General features: G+C 40.9%; 2 protein-coding genes across 3 annotated transcripts in view; one reads left to right on the forward strand and one right to left on the reverse strand.

Moving 5' to 3' along the window:
- REEP3 (receptor accessory protein 3) overlaps positions 1 to 10,063 on the forward strand; it is a 41,083-nt gene extending 31,020 nt beyond the window's left edge. Inside the window, exons 6-8 of one of the 2 annotated variants that reach the window (XM_066324252.1) lie at positions 1,318 to 1,465; positions 3,886 to 4,037; positions 9,816 to 10,063. In XM_066324252.1, coding sequence (XP_066180349.1) covers positions 1,318 to 1,465; positions 3,886 to 4,037; positions 9,816 to 9,929 — 414 coding nt within the window. In that variant the 3' untranslated portion in view covers positions 9,930 to 10,063. Of the gene's footprint in view, positions 1 to 1,317; positions 1,466 to 3,885; positions 4,038 to 4,773; positions 5,786 to 9,815 lie in introns of those variants that run through there. The other variant, XM_066324253.1, reaches the window with a different exon arrangement.
- On the reverse strand, positions 9,748 to 18,054 carry TFAM (transcription factor A, mitochondrial). The gene is made up of 6 exons (XM_066324251.1): positions 17,790 to 18,054; positions 15,928 to 15,998; positions 13,927 to 14,076; positions 12,469 to 12,564; positions 11,618 to 11,674; positions 9,748 to 10,668 (listed from the first exon to the last, which is right to left on the reverse strand). The coding sequence occupies exons 1-6, from the start codon at positions 18,052 to 18,054 to the stop codon at positions 10,456 to 10,458; spliced, it is 852 nt and encodes a 283-aa protein (XP_066180348.1). The 3' UTR covers positions 9,748 to 10,455.
- Positions 18,055 to 20,115: the final 2,061 nt, after the last annotated feature.

A 20,115-nucleotide genomic window follows, 5' to 3' on the forward strand; every position in this document is an offset into this window, starting at 1 on the left:
ACTGTGTTAATTTTATGTGCTGTACTAATAACTAGTCATTAGAAAGTCAATATTACGTTTCAGCCACTTTTCCCCCTGCCCTTTGGTACCCACGCAGACTTAAGGAGCTTTAATTCAACTCTCTTCACTTTACATGGCTATTTTTAACAGGGAATAATTCAGTGTGTTGGTCTGCCAATTGCAGACAGTTGTTGTCCTGAGAGTGGGAGCAAATGGCTGTGGCCAGCAGCACCAGAATTGCCTTCTGCTGGTCGTGTGGCAGAGAAAGGTGTGTGGAAACCCAAGTTTCTGCTCCTGCTAGCTAACATGCTGCTCAAATGAAGAATTTTACTTAAAAGCTTCATTTGTAAGAATGGAACCAAGTCTTTAACGCTTGCTTGAAGTGGAATTCGTGCATGGGCTTGTCAACCTTTCCCTGAAATTGTAGTTTTTTGCTTTATGCCAGAGAGGGAAGAATTAAGTGTTATTTTAACATGACTTTGAGTACTTGTTTTCATGGTTGTATTCTTTTAGTGACTTATGCCATAAATTAATCTTTAATGCTTTAATAATAATACCATCTGATGTAAGATGAAAGAGCTGCTGGATGACCTTTCTTTCCAGCAGGGAAATTTCCATATGTTCCATATAGAAAAGAAGTGAAGACAATTGGAGAAGGAGTACTTAATGTTCATATGTGCTTAACTATTCTCCTGTGTAGCATTAGATTTTGCATTGGTATTATGTCAGTAAAGCTGTATTAGTAAGAGGACCTGCTAGCCTGGAGTCCAGGCAGGACCTCTTTAGTTTGTGGTTTCAAGTTTCTGTCAACTGGAGCTGCTTTTGTAGTGCTGCCAGTTTCTCAGTTATTTGAGTTAATGTTACAGGGTGTATTTTTAACACTTTTCTCCTTAACCTTATTCTGATTTGTAGAGGATAAAATATAAAATAGCAGAAAGCTATTCAACCACACTCTTTAAAGTGGAAGGGTTACTGTCATGCTACCTTGAACTACCGTATTTGAAGTGAACGTTTCTGATGTGTGTTTCTTTTAAACAGTTGCCCTCACTCAAAGTCTTTATTTGCTCAGATTAAAGGAGTGAAATGCAGCATTTGTAATTAAGCTGCTAGCTTGTGTAGCTTTGTCAGCTGGGAGCTATGTACAGTTAAGCGTGGGTAAAAGCAGTACCTCAGTCAAATGTAAAGCAGCTGCATGTGTATGTTCAATGTGTTTTGTTGTGCAGTAAGGAAGCATGGGCTTAAACATCTTAATCCAAACTGAGCAGCAAAGTTAAATCCCTCTGCCTGGTTTCCAAATTTACTGTTGTTGTATTTCAGAGCCAAGGTGCAATAACTGAGAAACTAAGAAGTTTCAGTATGCATGATTTGACTACTATACAAGGAGATGAGCCTGTTGGACAGAGACCTTATCAGACATTGCCAGAAGCTAAAAAGAAAACCAGAGCTTCTGCAAGTGAATCTTCAGGTATGTATCTTTTTTTTTCCTACCAAAAAGAAAAATTCACCCAAAGCAGAAGTACAGAAATTCATTTACCCCATTTCTAAATGGAAAAGGCCTCAAAGAATTCCAGTACACTTAAACAGAGTACACTCAAGCAAAGTAAATTATGACAGTTAAGAAATCCTTCCTTAATTACTTTCTTCTCACATCCTGACTCTGTGTAATCATAATGTATTCATTACTTCTGTCTTTGCCAATTGGCAACAAGAATTTATTACCAAAGTAAAACTTAATTGGAAGTCAAACATGTGATTAAGTGGTGTTTCTGTGACAAATATACAAGAAGTTAAACATGAAAACATATGGAAGCTCATAAATAGAAGAGAAAATTAATAGAAATTAATTCACCAGGTTTGTAGTAATAGATCAAAATGTAAAATTGTATATGGTGATATGAATAATAAAGGCATCAAGCTGTCATAATGGACTGATGCCCATTTAACACTCAGAGGATGGTGTGTGGTGACCAATCCATTGTTTTGTTCAGAGATACTATTATTTCATTATTATGTTACATGGACTATTATTGCCATCATCACTTTGCTCTTGGGCTTGTGATGTTTGAAGGATGGTTTTGCTGGAAGTCAGGTAACTACAGCTTTTTAAATGGCAAGGCTACAATGTACAGGAGCTGTTATTTCTCACAGAAGAAATAGATCTTGGTTGTTTATTTTCACCTAAGCCTGTCATTCCTTCCTGTCCCTCCATTTTGGGGAGGGGTAGTGTTTGTGGGGTCCTAAGAATTCCATGAAGAGTGTGTGGCCCATTCTGAGGAAGAGATGGCCAGCTGAAGGGACCAAAGCTGAACTGACATTGTTTCCAGAAGGGATCTTGTGCAGGGCAGTGTGAACTGGAGCTTCTGGCTGGAGAGAAAGCTAAGAATTCATGAAGAGCTGCACTAGAGATGATGTCACTGCAGCTGTTGTGCAGGGTCTGTTCCTCAGTGAGAGGGCATTACTTACCTATCTGGAATCGCTTGAAAATGCTTTAAATTGAATTTTTTTAAAAAATGCTTCCATTTATATTATAAAAATAGTCACTGATTGTGAGATTCAGTCTCAAATGTTGAAAAAGCTTTCTTACAGCTAATTGAAGTTCTACTTAATTGTTTCTGCTACTGGTCTCCTATCTAGAACACACCTCTCTTGTTTTCTTTGAATTTTCCTCAGCATTATGAACTTTAAAAAGATCAAAAGTACACATAGATTTAGGAACACTGTGTAGCAATATTCTGTTGTGGCAGGATCTTATTTTTTGTGGCTGAGCTGGGAGTTGTGTGCCGATTGTTTGAAAAGGCCTGGATCTAGGATTGGTTCTGGGACGTGGATCATAGGAGGATGCTGAGCTGGCAGTGTGCTTGCTGTGAAAAAGGTGGATGGAATGCTGATGCATCAGGTGGTACAAACACAGATAAGGAATATTGGTGTCACTGCAAACACTGCTATTCTGAAAATGAGAAACAGATATGATTCAAATCTTTTGTATTGAAAGAGATGAATTGAAATTGTACTGGAAGCAGAGGTGTGTTGCCTCTAAAATGGCAGAATAGAATGACAGAATGCTTGCTTCAAGTGGCTGTGGAATAGATGATGTGATTCTAATTTCTAGGGGGGAAATTGAGGAAAAAATTAGCTAAGCCCAAAGAAAATACTGGTTTAAGATGAAATGTACACAGGTAATTGGTGAAGTTTGGTTTGGAGTCTGAGTGTTACAGCCTGTAGATTCTGGAATCAAATGAGAGTTCGGTGGAGAAAGGAAGCAGACTGGATTTGGGAGCTGTGTGATAGGTCTGTGATGGGGAATCGGGGCTGTTGGACCCCAAGGAGCTTTTGGGGCTGTGTTTTTAAGCAGTTTGTGCCCTCTAGCGAGAGTCTTAGGTAATAATCTTGGTCCTGGTTTTGCAGGATGATAACAACCCTCGACAGTACTTTGGTGTGTTACCGGTCTGAAAGGAGCTTTGGTATTAAAAATGCAGAAGGATGAGAGTAGGAAGAAAGATCCTATGAATGACAGTCATGGAATGGTTTGTACTAGAAGGGGCCTTTAAAGGTTTATATAAATGTAACCTCCGTCTTCTGTGGATTGTGTCCAAAAATCATAAATACTTCTTGGGATGATCACTAACGTTTTTGCAGCTCAGTGTAAAGCAGAAGATGTCAGTAGAGTTGTGGTTTCAGTTTTGGCAGCTGAAGAGTCACTGCATTACATACCTGTGGAACCAAGTGGCAGGATTAGAAGTACCAAACTCTTAGCAGAGTAGATGTTTTTGTTTTGAAATGAGCACATCATTTAACAGGATGAATCATGTGTGTTAAAGATGAAAGTCATGGCTGGCTTAGAAATCAAAAAGTTACAACAACTTTTTTTTAATAAATTTTTTTAAGGTTACAAAACTCCACTGGAAAAAAATCCTGGAGATGATAAAACAGATGAAGAGATGGAGGGGACACATTCAGAGGATGAAGTGTTTGGTCAGAGAGGCCTTCGAAGGACTCAGAGTATGAAATCTGTGAAAACTATTAAAGGCCGTAAAGAGGCAAGTACAATCCTGTTTAATTGAGTTTGTTTCTTCAGTGAATATTGGCATTTTTCATAGTGCAGAAATTTATTTTTCTTTTTAATCTTGGAGAAGTTGTCAACAATAACTGGGTTCTAGAATGCTAAATGGGGAAGGAAGTATGTGATAACAATATCTAAGTTTGGAGTTTTTGTAGTTTGGAGTGTTTAGGGAAAATACACGAATGAAATCAAGGAAGCAAGAAGCAAGGGAGAGGAGATGAAACAGACTCTGTGCTTGCAATGCTGATTCTGGCAGCACCAAGCCAAATTGCAGCAACTGCTCACCTTGAAAGGGGTATGGATAGCAACACTATCATCTTTGTGTTGTGCACACTTAAACATCTGCTGTTTAATAAAGAATATTCAGAGGTTTTTAGTTGCCATAGACACACGGCCTGACTCTTTGTGATCTACAAAGAGAAGATCCTAGTTAGCCTTCAATGCACTTTATATGTGCATGCATCATAAAATTAAAATACTTCAGGATAAATCTCTGGATTCTCATAAAAGACACCAGGGAAACAGTTGATACTTGCTCTTCTTGCCCAGTTCTATTGAACTGTCTTATTCAGTCATAAGTAGATCCTCTTAGTGAAATTGGGGTGTCCAAAGCACATTGAAAGACATTTGTTAAATAGGATTAGTGGGGAGGTGAATCATATTTCTGCTTGATGTGACTCAACTCCTTGTTATGATTTTATTTTTCCCCTCAGATACGATATGGATCACTGAAATACAGAGTAAAGAAGAGACCCGTTGTATACTTTTAAGTGTACTGCACAATGCCTGCAAGAGAAACTGCTGTACTCTAATAACTTGAATTCAAGTGTTAAAGATCTTTGTACAATTCCCGGAATGAGTCTGTATGAAAAGATATGGTAGGACTTGGTTTTGTGAGCCCAAGTGATCAGATAAAGTATTACTCTATTTTTCTATAATTACCTATTGTTTAGATTTAAATCTGGACAAGTTACAGGATGAATTTTCACTCCTTAAATAGGAGTTAAATAAGTGATAGGAAATACTCTTTTGCCAGAGGTATTGAACAGATTGAAATAATTACAAGTCCAATTGAATTAGCAGAAGCTGTAAGTATCTAGAGCTTGTGAACCATAGTGTCCCCAAGTTTACGTTGAAAGATAGAGATACTTGAAATATTTTTCTGAATTGCAGTTCCTGCCAAGGCCTTTGTGTAATTTTGAAATGTACAGTTTAAAGGACAATGGATGATGGTGGGAAAGAAAAAGGAAAGATGAGGTAGGTAGGATACATCCTTAACATAATCATCCTGCATCATATTGCCAAGCTTAGCAAACTGGGGTACATACAGCACTTTATGCAAAACTGTATGGTTTTGCACACTCTTAATGATTTACAACTGCACATGTCCTTTTAGTGACTTGCTAGATAGGTTAGAGTTATGTTTTGAATGCCGGCAATTCTTGTATGTCATTATCTTTTTTCAACTTACCTTGATTCTTTAAGTACCCTAAAGATGCTGTAGATATTTGCTGCTAATGATATCATCAGGTGCCTTTCTATGTATTATAGGGCTGTGTGGGTTTTGTCTGTGTGGTTTTTTTTGGGGGGGAGTTTTGGGTTTGGTTGTGTTTTTTTTTTTTTTTTTTGCTTGTGGGCTTGTTTTGTTTGTGTCTGTCTTCCTCCATCTGAAGAGTTGTAACATGATTTAAGTTAGTTTTTTGGTTGAAATGGTGGTAAGTAAAACTTGTAGCAATTCCAGTGATACGTCTCAGGGATCTGATCACCCCATGAGCTGAGTGTTGAAGTCATGCTGCCATAAAGGCATGTATGATAGGTTAGTCAGGCCCTGGTTTAGTTTTACTCTACCTTAAGAACAAATATATTTATATATATGTATTTTAGAACTTGTATGAGTGTATATTTCATACCACTTGTGGACTCTAAAATGGTCTGTGTAGTACTTTTTTATTGCTAAAGTTATTACTAAAATATTTGCATATAAATAGCTTCTTCTAAAAGTCTAGTTGATTTAGTCAGTAGTTTTATAACCGAGAGTCCCATGGCATATCTGCACAGGGATTAATTTTGAAATGTCTTTCAATGCAGTGACTTGTCAAAATTACTTTTTTAGGTCACCTTTGGTACTATTTTCTGCAGTTCTGAGAATCAGGCTGATTTTAGTTTTCTGTGTGACTATATTTCTACTGTGGATTCAGGGAGAAACCACTCACTTTTTGCAGACTGTATTTTATTATGTACCTTTGGGACAGACTTTGTGACTTCCCTCCGAGAGAAAATAGCATGGATTCCTCTTATCGTTGGATCTCTGACTTCAATCCTTAGACCTTCCCCCGGGTATTGACAGTCATCTGCAAGTCTGCAGCAGAGATTTTAAATGTATTCCTGAGGCCTGGACCTGCTGCAGTATTTTTCCTGGGATTTTCCTGGGATGGAATCTCGAACTCTTACTGTACAGTTGAGCACTTGCTGACACATTTTGCTGTAACTAATCATGCTTGGTTTACCAGCAAACATGGCAAAAAATGATCATCTTTCTATAAATCATCATCTTGCATGAAGGAGTAGGGTAAGCCATTTTTTTCAGAATTACAGTCCCTAATTTTTCAGAATTGTAGCCCCTATAGGGCTATATAGGAACCTATAAAGGTTCCTATAGATCCTTTTCTGGGGGTTGTGTTTTTAACACATTTCTAGGACTAGAGATCATTGAAGTATTTTAGGCTCTACCACTCTCCTGTCAGGGAGTTGCTCTGTGTGTCTCAGAGTACCTGAGGCTGTAACTTCTGGCAGACTTAACTTGCTAACTCAGTAGTGATAAAGGCTAAATCAATCCTCTTCTTTTTGGAACTTGCATGGAATTAGAAAAACTGGCAGTGTTATTCATATTCATTACTGTTTGCATGTAAATGTACTTCTGTTCTTTCCAATGACTCCTATACAAGATCAAACTTCAGTGTTTTCCTAGCTGTTGTCCTTCAGCCTAATAGCCAGCTATAAAACTATTTTCTTGCCAGCCTGATTTTGATCTTTGGATTCATCCTCAAACTGGTTCACTGGATTATCTTCATTTTTTTCTTCTTACTGTTCATTGTGAGCTGATACTTGTCAGGGCACAATGGCATGATTAACTTTCATCCCAGTGATACATAGTTCTCTCTCCTTGTGGAGTTTAGTTTAGTTTGGTTTTGAAACACTACAATATTTTAACTTTGGTTACAGGGAGTTTTCAATTTTTTATTGCCTTAGCAACTGCAGAAGTGCAAAAGTCATCCGTTTAGCTCTTGCCAGGAAACTTCTTGGAAAAAAAGAAGTTAAAACCTTACGTTTAACATTCTTTTTGGATTTGGAATGTAAAATGTAGTTCATGTCAAATTATCTAATCTTCTGAACAAAGCATTTCCTGAGAATTGACTGACTGCCACCAACAGGACTGCTAATGTAGTTAAACAAAGACTAGGGGTTTACAAGTGCATTAAAAGAGAACATGTATTTCCATTTAAATCATATCAAGGTTTCAGACCTTTCCAAAATATATCTGAACTGACTCAGCTTTTTTAGCGAGAGCCTACTGGACTTGTTAAAATACCTAGTCTGAGATGAGGATTAAATTGGTGGCCTCAGCTGCAAATAAACTTAGGCAGGACTTTGATTGCAATGTAATTGCCAATATTGCTAATTCCTTTGGTATGTGAAAGTAACTGAATAATATCCAACATACATTTTGCAAACTATAATGAATTTTAAATAGAAAATAACTTGGTAAAAGAGAATGATGGAGAAAATGCTGGACACATTCAATGTGCTGTTCATGACAAAAATGTGTTTTATTTTTGGTGTTGCTCTTATTAATGGGAGGTTGGTATTTTTAAGTATTTTTTCTACAAAAATGTATGTGCAAAGGCAATACTTTAACATTTTTCAAGAACTTGTATTTTTAAATGCTACAAACCAGAGAACATACTGAAGATAGTAGCTTTAAAAAATGCAATGTAAGCTTTAATTTTTATATTGTAGTAAGAACTTGCTGTCAACTTGTTTACATATTTGTAGGATGAAAACTTCATTATGCATTGACTTACCTTGATGCTATCTTTAATAAATGCTGCTTTTGAGCAAGATGCAGTGGATATTTTATTACTGGAATTACTATGAACAAACTAGTCACTATGTAATCTGTATTGTTACTTTTTATAATGGTTCAAGAACAAAAACAACCTATCTGAACTTCGGAGAGACTTTTAAAACTCTTTGAAGTAGGACTAAACTGCCCTTGAGGTTCTGCCTTGAAGTCTGAAGCTGATTTAGGCTGAAATGAAATGTACCCTGCCAAAGGCAACTTGAACATGCTGTAGTAGTGTCAGCTGGTTTGATTAGGTGTTTGGTTCAGAGTAAATTAAAATTGAGCTGTTGAGTGTCCCAAAAGAGTGTATTTTCCTGCAGAACTGTTGGACAGCAAATTGACTTGGTTTTGTATTCCCTAAGGGGTTTTCTGGTAGTCCAGGGGAGGAGATGCACAGGTGAATTTGGTCCTTTTTCAAACCTCCCTTTGGATCATCTGTTAACACCCCTACCAAAACCCAAGCAAAACCTCAGTAACCACATTTTCTGGGCCCTATTTGCAAGGCTTCCTGCTTCCTGCCTCAAATAAAAGAATTTCTTGTTAAGGTTCATTGAGGAGTAAGAGATGAAAGACAGTAGCAATAAATTGTTTGTAAAGCATTATGCAAATCCATCCCCGATTTAAGATAAGGGACCTTGGCAGTGATTCAGTTTCTGATGTCAGGGAGGATTAGGTCCCAGGAGCCCCAAAGGGTGCTCAGGCACTGAACAGGCTCCTCAGGGCCGTGCTCACAGCACCAAGCCTGCCAGTGTTGCCTTGAGTTTTCAGCCTTCTGATGTTTTTACTGGAGCTTTCTCAGGAATTGTAAGATAAACAAAGTTTTGTAAATCCATTCCTTTCTAGGGAGAAGGACAAATTGATGGACTTCTGGTTTGACCTGTGGGGTCAGGGAGGTGGTAACCTTGTCTCCCCAATCGCTGGTCCAAGTCCAAACTCTATTTAAATCCTGAATCCAAAAATAAAGTTCTTCTTTTTCTTGCTTCTCAACTGGACAGGTGAGTGTCCTTCGTTTCGTGTCCTCTAGTGATGTCAGTATTCCAGAAGTGTTTGGACAACACTCCCAGGCACAGGGGGCATTCTTGGAGTGTCCTGCACAGGGCCAGGAGTTAGACTTCATCCTCCTGATGAGTCCTTCAGCTCAGGGTGTTCTGTGATTCTGTGTGCACTGATTATCTCGAGCTGGTTTGCACTGGCAATCAGAGCCTGCCTATAATTGCTTCAAATTTATTTCTGCAGTCAACCCCAGGGCATTGGCAGACTGATCAAACACAAAGGGTTTGAGGAAGCCCCACTTTTTAGGTGAGTGTCCAAGGCCAGGCTGGATGGGACCCTGAGCAACCTCAGGATTTAGTGAGTGGCATCCCTTCCTAGGGGAAGGATGTGGGAACCATGTCATCTTGAACCCAAGCCTTTCTAGAATTCCATCATTTTGTGGATTACTCAGAACAGATGAGATCCACCAAATACTGAAAAAGCTGGTGTGCCTTCTAAGAATAGATTCCTCAAAATTCTATGAGAATTTAACTAAGACTGAGAGACCCCAGCAAAGAAACCAACCACCTCATCAAAATATATGTATTTATTACACCAAAACTCCCAAGTCCAAACCGTTCACATTTTTTTTCCTTCTAGGTCATCCCTAATGTGCCAACAGCAAGACAAAAATGTTTGTATGTATCCAAACAAAACCACAAAATAAAAGTCCAATTAAGGTATGTTCGTACAAAATTCACATGGTCTCTTTAAATGCAATGGAAGTGGCATACACAGATTAACAGGTACAAAAAGACAGATGCATAAAATCTATCATTTTACGTTTCTTGTGCCTGTTGCTGAAATGGAGAACATCTCACTAGCAATAACATGGAGGGAATAAAACAGCAGTGTTAACTCAGATTTCAGCTCTTATTTACAGCTCTAATTTGGATGGTAACAGTGCAGAATATTCTTCCTTTCATTTAAGAAAGAATCTCTTTTTTTTTTTTTTTTCATTAAAAAATACCTTATAAAAGCTGGATATTATATACCATTACTGGAGAGCTCTGCTGCTGTCAGTGGGTATCTGTATTCACAGCTTGATTAATAGACTACTGTTCTACAGTTCAGGCTATACCTGCAGTGATTATTTCTGTCAGTTCTGAGAGACAGTAACTCCTCTCTTACCTGATCACCATTCCAAAGGGCCCTTCATGGGCTTTCCAAATTTCAGTGCTAATGCTGACTGCAGCATTAACACAGCAGGATAGAAACAGGACAATCAAAAGGGATTCTTTTATTCTTCAGATTTTTTTAATTTTGCCTTCTTTCCACTTGAGGAAGCTTTGGCTGGTTCAGCTTTCTTGGCAGTTTCAGCAGGTTTCTGTTTTAGCCTTTGCTTGGTGGAACGCACCAGGTCTGCACGACCCATTTCAATCATTTTTGCTTCCCAGGACTTCATTTCGTTCTCATAGCGAACCTTGTCATCCTGAGCAAGCTGCAGGTATGGCTGAAAGGAAATAAGGGAGCAGAAGTTACACAAGGGACTTCTGGCAAACTGCCATGACACAGAGGTGACTTAGAACAACACCTATGCAGTGAACAGCCCAGGTGTTTGCTTTTGCCCCCAGCTAATTGGAAATGAAAAATCAAACCTGCAGAAAAATACAAAGCTTTAGCACTGGATTGCAGTGATGTCAACAGCTGGCCATTCCCAAAGAGGAAATTTATTCAGTACAGCTAAAACAATTAGGGCTTTTTTAACAGAGCACTAGTTGGAGACAGCTAGATTGAGGCACAGGAATAGATGCTGCTGTAAAATTATTTTTCTACAGTAAGACCATGAGTCTAAGGTGTGTTTTAAGTGCACATTAAAAACCATTTGGAGGAAGGGCAGTAGGGTACAGAATACCTGAAAACGTCAAGGTTTAGTTTAGATTTCAGAACAGCACCCCTCCACTTCTGATTTGCTCATCTAGAGGTTCATAATTCAATACACTGAGAAAGTTGGCAGACAATTATCCCCCAGACAACCAAAGTTAATAAATTACCCTGTGCACATTGTTGATTTCTGTTACTTTGCCTTGTAAGAAGTCCTTCCATGAGCAGCAAATTCATATGCTGGTGTTTAAAGATATTATGGATTGTTAGAAAAAACATTAAAATGTTACGTATTATTCCACCTTCTTGTCTAGATATTGCGTAGCATCCACTTTAAGCCACATCAGTCTTACATCCTATCCCACTGACTCACATTTTAACAACACTGTGAATTAAATGGTCATTGCTGGAATAAAGGTTGAGACAATCTTTTTCACGATGCATGAAGATCTTGGAGTATTTTCCTCAGAATTGTATTTTGAGCAACTGAGGTTACGATTTTGTATGAATATTATCAATTTTGATAACGGTTTTTAATTCTGCTTAGGTCAGAGCCTCATCCAAATTCTCTGACATACCTGCTTTTGGGAAGGAGACAGTTTTTGCCACGCATCAAATAGTTTCTTCATCTTTGCCTAGGGGACACAGAACATGCAATAAGTGAGTTATTTTAGGAGCAGACTGACTTCAGAGGGGTACAGCTGAGTAGTGCGTGAGTGAAAGTCAAGCATAAACCAATGCCAAAAAGCACAAAGTCACAAAAGCTTGCTTCCCCTTAATTACCCTTTTAATGAAAGTAAATAATAAAGTGTATAGCTCAAAACAAGCTTCTGGGCATCATCATCTGAACCACATTTCAGCTGCCTGGAGAAACCTGCCCTGTACATGGAAAATTGAGGAACAAACCATATCCACCATAACTGTGTAGGGTAAGGAACAATGAGGACACAGCTCCAGCACCTCAAGTTAGTTACACTGGTGGATTTATCACCCCAAAGCAGAGTTTAGTGCAGAACTTGTGAGTTTGCTGAGGAACTCTTGTATTTCCATAACACCAACTGAACTATAGACCAAGTACAATAAACTGCTCCTGCCAGGAGCACACCGCCACAACTCTTTGAAAAACTGAATTTTTACATGAAAAGAAAGAGAAGAACAATTCTCTCCTTACAAAAGAAAGAGATAAAGTCTGTAACACTGAAGTGCAAAAAATAGCACAAATATTTTAGGTCTGTATACCCACATAGCACTTTATACAGGCCATGCTAGCAGTATAGCCAGATTGCCACAGCTTTAAAAAAATTAATCTAAGCAATGCAGCATCCAAATAGTGAACTACTGACCAGTATCATTGAAAATCACAGAATCTAAACTAGATTTTGCTGAATACAATGGATATATTTTAGAAAAAGAATCTTTCTTGGCTTACCACAGGTGAAACTCCTTCACTTTCTTGATAATTTTCTGACAGGAAAATGTTAAAGCCAGTACGAGCTCTTTTAGGTTTTCCAAGCAGACTCAATTCCTTTAAAAAAAAACAAGAGAAGTTATTCCACCTACCAAGCATTAGCTCCAAAACTAAACTCAGTATTTATATTTTATGCAAAAATCAAACACAAATTCTTTCTTTGGTGTTTTATTGTATAAACTGGACTGTATGTCAAAATACTCTTATGCTTTTCAAGACTAATGTTAAACTACAAAAATTAAGTTGAGTTTTCCCAAGTTGCTGAAAAAACATTTAAAACTGATTCTTACTTCAGGTAAGTCTTCCAGAAACCAAAGAGTGCTACTAAATTCAACTCTCTAAGAAAGAAATGATGACATATTTTCTATTATTCTTCAGTAAAGCTTCAGTTTGTGGTGTGAAATACTGCCTGCCTGCAGAGCAGAGGGCAGACACTTATCTGTGGGAGGTGAGAAGGTGCAAGAGAACTGTGTTTCTGCTGTCAGAATGCTGTGCCCACAGGGATGATGGCAACAGAATGGAAAGACACTTCCTGTTTTCTCCAGTGCTGACATTCCCACTGGAGCCCAGGGTGCTGTAAATTAACATCTGCTTAGTTATTAGATATGACAGCTGAATTCCTTGTGGTGCCATACTCTAAGAAGGATCAGCACAATCATCAAGATTAAAAACTCTTAAGTAGGGGTCTTTGAAACCAATTTAGTTCTGCTTTTGCTGATTAGGGCAATGTCACAGTTTAATTCACAGAAATAAATAAGCAATAATTGAACCCCTTTGATTTTTCCAGACAAACCATAATATTGTACCATTATTGACAGATGGTTCTGTCTCTAAGGATTTATACATAAACCAGCCCAAAAGGAATAGGGAAGATGGTCCTAATGAACAGGCCAGTAAAGGACACAAACAGATGTCACAGCAGCAGCTACACAGTGGCAGAGGCCAAAAAAAGGAAGGAACAAAATCTACTCCAAACAGCTGCTACCTTGTATGACCTAATGAGGTAACAGTCTTTGTGAAACAAGGTGTTGTTACCTTGAGGTAACAAGGTCTTTGTGAAAAGCCATTTCTGGATGTCATCCCAGCCAAAGAAAGTGCTGCTGGTCCAAATGCCTTTTAGTGCCTATCCTGTCTCTGGTAGCTCTAGAAATAAGGAGGGAAAAAAGCATAGAGAAGCTACCTCTAAGCACAAAGATCCATGCTAATTCTGTGCTCTTCAAGTAGGGAAAGCCGCTAAAATAGCTGCTAACACCAGTAATTGTTTTAGTCCATGGCATTTTGGGAGGGTTGTGTTTGTTGTGTATTTTCTTCTATTCTGAGTTGCTTTTTGTATTTCTAAAGCATGCTTCGACTCTGCTTTGTATACTGGACAAACAGACTGCAGGTTCCTTGAGAGCAAAGAAACTTCAGAATACTTACTCGTTTTGCCTTTATTGATCTTCTCTTTGCCAGTTGTTTTCTCCTTTCCTCTTTCAAAGCTGCAGCCTGGGCTGGAGTCAGTTGGGCTTTATAAGCAGCCATCTGCTCTCCATATCTTTTCCAATCTGTCTTTTTTGCTTCCTCATAAACCTGCAACACAAACCACCAGCAGCCTTAAACTTCAGCAAGATGCTTTCAGTCAGAAGCACTTGACTATTAGACAAAGTAACACTTCTAACCTATGAGGAGAAAAATTACAGACTGAAAAACTTACACCAGAATATCAGATTTTCATGTTTCATTCCCTGTTCTACATCTCAGAGACAGGAAGGGAAGGGTACACAAGAGGAGAAGTCCAGAAGGGATGTAAGAGCACCTCAATTTTAGTGAACAAAGATATTTCCTTTAGAGAACAAAAAATTTAGTTCCTAAGTGCCTCTAATTGCTAACTGCAGTCAAGGAAGAACAATCATTACTTTGCTATAAATGGCATTTAAATTCAGCAACGGTCAGCAAGTTCTAGAGTTGCTTCACGTTATCCCTTGAAACTGCCACTCAGAGAAACTTCACTACATGTGACTTAATTTGATGACTCTTAAAGAAATTTACCTGAAGCAAAAGAAGTTGGTCCTTTCAGAATTAACTGAGGTTTCACCTACCTTATACACGAGAGCAGAACAACTTTACACAGCTTGTACTATACATGTAATGCAATATTGCCATTCAAAAAGGAGAAAGAATTGGTTTGCAGCGCCACAGACACATGGAGTGAGAGCTGTGTCACTTCTCTGGCAACAGATTAAATTTATTAAAGCCAAGGTCATGTACAAGTACAGGCAGCAGAGTATCTTCCTGTATTGGGTTTGCATGGCCAGGTCTCGGTGGTGAAGGGGGCACAGGGATGGTTCCCATGAGAAGCTGCCATTCCTGGTGGAGCCAAGGCCAGCTCCAAGAGACACCTGCTCCTGGCCATCAGCCACGGTGGTGACACCTCGGGGATAACAGAGGTCAGAAAACAAAACAGAAAACTGCACAACTTCAGCCAGAGGAAGGAGGAAGACTGTGTCAGAAGAACATTTCTACTGATCCTTAGCTCAGGGAAGGAGAGGCAGGAGATGGTCCAGAGCTGAGGTTCCCCTGCAGCCTGGGGTGCAGCCCGAGGTGAGGCAGCTGTGCCCCTGCAGCCCACGGGGGAGCAGAGATCCACCTGCAGCCCACGAGGGAGACCCCACTGGAGCAAGGGGATGCCCACAGGGGGCTGTGACCCTGTGGGGGACACAACAGAGCAGCCTGGTCCTGTGGGACAGCAGCCCATGGAAAGAGACAGGTGCTGGAGCAGCTCCTGAAGAGCTGCAGCCCATGGCAAGAGTCACACTGTGAGCAGTTCATGGGGGACTGTCCCCCGGGGAAGGACCCCACGTCCTCCCACTGCACAGGAAGGAGCAGCTGAGTCAGTCCAGCACATGAGGGACTGACCTCAGCCCCCATTCCCTGTGCTCCTGCACTGCTCTCAGGAGGAGGCAGAGAAATTGGGAGTGATGTTGAGTCTGGGAAGAGGTGTCTTAGAACACGAGTTTTTATTTCTCATTATCCTACTCTGATTTCATTGGTAACAATCTGATTTCCCCAGGTGGAGTCTGCTCTGCCCTGACAGTCACTGGTGAGGGGCCTCTCCCTGCTTTATTCTGACCCACAAACGTTTTGGTGTTTTCTCTGCCCTGCCCAGCTGAGGAGAGCAGCTGAGAGTGGCTTCGGTGGGCACCTGGCATTCAGCCAGGATCACCCCACCACACTTCCCTTGAGTTATTCAAAGCTCCCAATTCTCCCAACTGTTTTGATGTCTAAATCTTTGTACACAAGTGCTTTTTGCAGCCCTTTAAAAACCAACCAACCAACCAACAAAACCCACCAGACTAAATAAAAACCCCACAAGACACCAAACCAAATACAACCCCACCACCTATAGAGTTCAAAGTACTCAGGGAAAGGACAGAACCTTACCTGCTTCTGTGATGCTGGTAACTCCCTCCATGCACCTGCTAATTTTTTAATCAGTTCCAGGTTGCTCACTCCTGTACATTAAATGAGAAAACCCAGAAATAAAGATCAGCACTGTATCTTTAGTAAGCTTCTTCAATGCTTCCCAAGGAAAGCTGTCACAGGTATCATCTTCCTGCACAAATGCATTTTCTCCTTTCATAAAACTAACTCACTGTGGCAGTTAGAGAGCACTGCAATATTTGGGGGATGAGGAAGAGTCACCGCTCACCTGCAGTTTATAACATGCAGCTATAAACTGAAGAACCATTTCAAGGCAGCTATTAATAACTCCACAAAAATTTCATATTTTTTGCCTTTTGAACTGGATCCTTTTCTATACAATGCAAAACGGTCTGAATTTGGAGGGGGGAGCAGGGAAAAAACCAGAAGTAAAATTTCCAGTTCTAAGTTTTTTAGCAAAAAGAGTCAGCTGAATTCTTCATTCAAGTATAATGTGACTTTACCCACTTGATATAAGACATATACTTTGATTTTATTATCCTTTACTTACAATATTATTCAAATGAAGCCAAAAAAAGCCATTTCCTTTTCAAAGAAACAAAATTAGTGACTTTATTCTGCTTTGGTTTTTGGCTGACTGTCTTTGCCTCTGGCTCTTGCACTAGGGTGATCTGATGAGGCCTCCAGCCAGACTTGGGTTTGTGAAGAGGAAAAGAATAATTAAAAACCAACCAACCACAAAAAAAGCCCCAACCAAACAAACCCCAAACAAATCCAAGTGTGGTGCAAAGAGGACAGAAGGTTTTCTTTTCTTGAAAAGTCCTTTCCAGGCTTTCTCTCTACTTCACAATAAAAGAAAAAACAAAACAAAACAGAACAAAACAATGTAAAGTTCAGCCACCTCAAGGGTGGAAAAGCACAACCAAGCTCTTCTCAGTGACCTGACTTTCAGAATTCTGGAAAAACAAGACAATTGGAAGGTTTTAGTGCAAGCCCATCAACCTTTAAAGCTTTGAAAATACGGTGCTTTGACCACTGATAGAAGAGAGTAAGTTATTGGGTTATTTTTGACCACTACCTCTCTTTGAACAAGAAAACTCCAATTTCTCCATTTGTATGTAAGATCCAGTATGTTTATTTGCAGATTATTCACATTTTGGAAACGTGGAAAACACTGAGAGTGTGGAACTCTTGAACTGGTGAGCTAAAGAGGGCATCAAATGGTTTTCCCTACTTAAATCATCCTCAGGATTTGCCCAATATGGCCATGATTCTTTAAACATTTTAACCTTCAGTATTTCAAAACCAGCAAACCTTTCTATTCTGCTCTCTGGCAAGTCACTGCACTGCCTGTAAGTGAAGTTCTTGATAGTAAATCAAACATTCACAGACAAGCATTTTTCTCTAAATACACTTACTTTTCCCTCCCACGTGCGGTGATGTCATCCAGTACCTGCTAAGCCTCAAAATAAAATAAACAGCTCACAATATCAGCAAAAATGTACTTCAGATACATAAGAATCGGAAAAATAACTGAGAATCATACATCGTTAACACGCATTACCCAGGTGAGGCCCCTCACGGAGCATTTCTGAAGTCACACACACGTTTGTCAGCAGGCAGACACGTGCAGGCAGAGCGTGGCCATGCTGCATCCCGCGGGGAGCGGCCCGGTAAACAGCGGGCCGGGGCTCTGCGCTCCGCGGGTCACGGAGCGGTGTGACAAAGGGCCGGGCACTGTGCTCGGGCTCTCCCCGCTCCGGGGGCGGCTCTATGGGAGCCCCGGCGCCCAGCAGCGCCGAGCGCGGGCCCTCCTCCCCGCAAACCTCCTGCCTGCGCCCGCCGCCCCTCTAACCCCCTACCTGGGTTCTGCTCCCGAAAAGCCGGCCGGTTGTCCATCACGAAACGGAGATAGGCGGTGAGGGGCCGCTTCGGGCGCTGAGCCGAGCTGATCCCCCGCGACAGGCCCCGCTCGGCCCCGCACACGGCGGCCCCGCCCAGGAGAGTGCCCGGGCCCCGCTCTGGCGGCGCCGCTCCCGGCCCGCAGCGGAGGAGCCGCCGCCCGCCCGCGGCCGTGAGCAGCCCCAGCCCCAGTCCCGCGGCACGGCCCAGCAAGGCCGCCGCCATCCCGGCCCGCCGCGCATGCGCGCCCCGCGCGGCACCCTGGGACGGCGGGCCGGGGCCTCAGCCAGAGCGAGGGGCGGGGCTCTAAGCCAGAGCGAGGGGCGGGGCTGTGGGCGGGGCCTCAGCCAGAGCGAGGGGCAGGGCCGGGAGCGAGAGGGCAGGGCTGTGGGCGGGGCCCGGACCGGGAGCGATGGGCGGGGCTGTGGGCGGGGCCTCGGCCAAAGCGAGGGGCGGGGCTGTGGGCGGGGCACGGGCCGAGCGCGCGCTGAGGGACGCCGCTGTCGTGAAGGAAGGGCCCAAAGGACTGTACGGCGACATTGCTCCTCTCCTAAGGACAACGTTCTGGGCCCTGCTGTCTGAAACGGCCCCCACCACTGCCCCCACCAGCTCTCGAGGACACAAGGAAGGTCTGCATTTTATTTTATTTTTTTTTAATGTAGTAAACAGCGCAGAATAAAGTAAACGTTTCAGCCCTGGAAACAGAATTTGTATAGAAAGCATTAACGGAGGAGCTCTGAAGGTACGGTAGTGGAGGTGTTTCCACAGGTTAAACCCAGCACTTCATAGCACGACTGAAGTTGTAAATCATGTATTTATCATTGCATTCTGATAATTCCAAAAGCAGAAAGGCTGAACTGCTACGAGTATAAGCATCAAAGACACAGTTTCACACCTCTAAACCAGCACGATCATAGAAGTTCATTATTAAACAACTTCCTTTTTAAATATTTACATATAATTAATAAATTTTACACGTAGGTGTTGGTCGTTGGTTTTCAATCCCCGTGCTGTTTCATACTGTGAAAGGAAAGTTATCCATGCATTCGTGCATGGCACTAAGCAGAAACATTACCAGTCAAAGTGGCAATGTTTTCAAACCATCCCTAACACAAACTGATAAACCAAAAGAAACCAAGTCAAACTTTTCACTTCACACAGTTCTGTACAGATATTCCAAAAAATTAAATAACTTCTATACAAACGGATTACCATTTTTACCTAGAAAAAATAAAAACTGTGCACACTGATGTTTTCTAGAATCATTTGAGCAAGAAGTAAAAATGATGTCTTCGCCTTCTTAGCTATATTGCCCTAGTTCAATGAAGCACTCAGTAACCAAAAAAATCCATTCATTCAGCTTGCAAAATGTACTGAACAAGGATATTCCAAGATTATTAAAACCACTCTCCTTCTTTGCTGTTTCAAATGTCACCTTTACATCACAAATAAAACTAGCACAGAAATGACATTTTCCCAGGTGTGACCAACTTAAGGTCAGTACATCAGCAAATGTGAAGTGAATATTCCACTGAATAAAATAGGAATAAAAGCTCCTACTGTGCACACTTACCACCCACACCTCACATTGCAGTTTGATGTATATTCAAATAAAAAACCAACAACAAACACAAAACCCCAAATCAAATGTAACTGTCATCTTAATGTATTCTCTGATGACAAATTTCCCAACTGAAAGTAATTTTTATTTCATGTGCAGGATACAGAGAAAAGCATTTTGCCATCTTTATTCTCAAATAAACCAAGAATGAATGGTAGGAAATCAAAAGTCCTGCTTTTGATCTATGTCTGATGAACAGATTTCCACTCTCCAGCACTACTGGTTTTCTACCTGCACAGTCTGAAGCAACTGAAGTGCAAGTTAATGGCCAAGTTACTTTCAAGTGTGAGGAGAAAACACACACTCTCAAGTGTGAGTTTACTGCAACGCTCTGATATTGAATACCCCCCTGAACAGACTCCTGTGGTTATCTCCATAGATGAATATTGGTGTAGCAGGGCATGAACCTATTTGAGATCCTATATCCAACAGGATTTAGGCATGAACCTATTTGAAATCCTATATCCAACAACGGGCAGAGCATGCTAAATCCACTAGGCTAGAGCTGGCATCAAAACTAACTGCAAACCAGCTGTAAGCAGTACATGAGGCATGGCTTCATTGGACACTCTGTCTGCAAGGCATACACACTGCTGGTAATCCTCTTAGAAAGTCAGGAGGAGTGCCTTCAGGATGTGCATCAGAGAAGATACAAAAGAGCCAAG

Source organism: Sylvia atricapilla, chromosome 8 (genome assembly GCF_009819655.1).
Source record: "Sylvia atricapilla isolate bSylAtr1 chromosome 8, bSylAtr1.pri, whole genome shotgun sequence".
Taxonomy (NCBI): domain Eukaryota; kingdom Metazoa; phylum Chordata; class Aves; order Passeriformes; family Sylviidae; genus Sylvia; species Sylvia atricapilla.

Bases quoted from the DNA above. Each gene is read 5' to 3' on its own strand.
- TFAM (XM_066324251.1), bottom strand. From the start codon at position 18,054: ATGGCGGCGGCCTTGCTGGGCCGTGCCGCGGGACTGGGGCTGGGGCTG. The intron at 15,999-17,789 runs GTAGGGGGTTAG...TTTAATGTACAG, and splicing joins TTTTCGGGAGCAGAACCCAG to GAGTGAGCAACCTGGAACTG. The intron at 12,565-13,926 runs GTAAGTATTCTG...TTTTTTTTAAAG, and splicing joins GATCAATAAAGGCAAAACGA to GAATTGAGTCTGCTTGGAAA.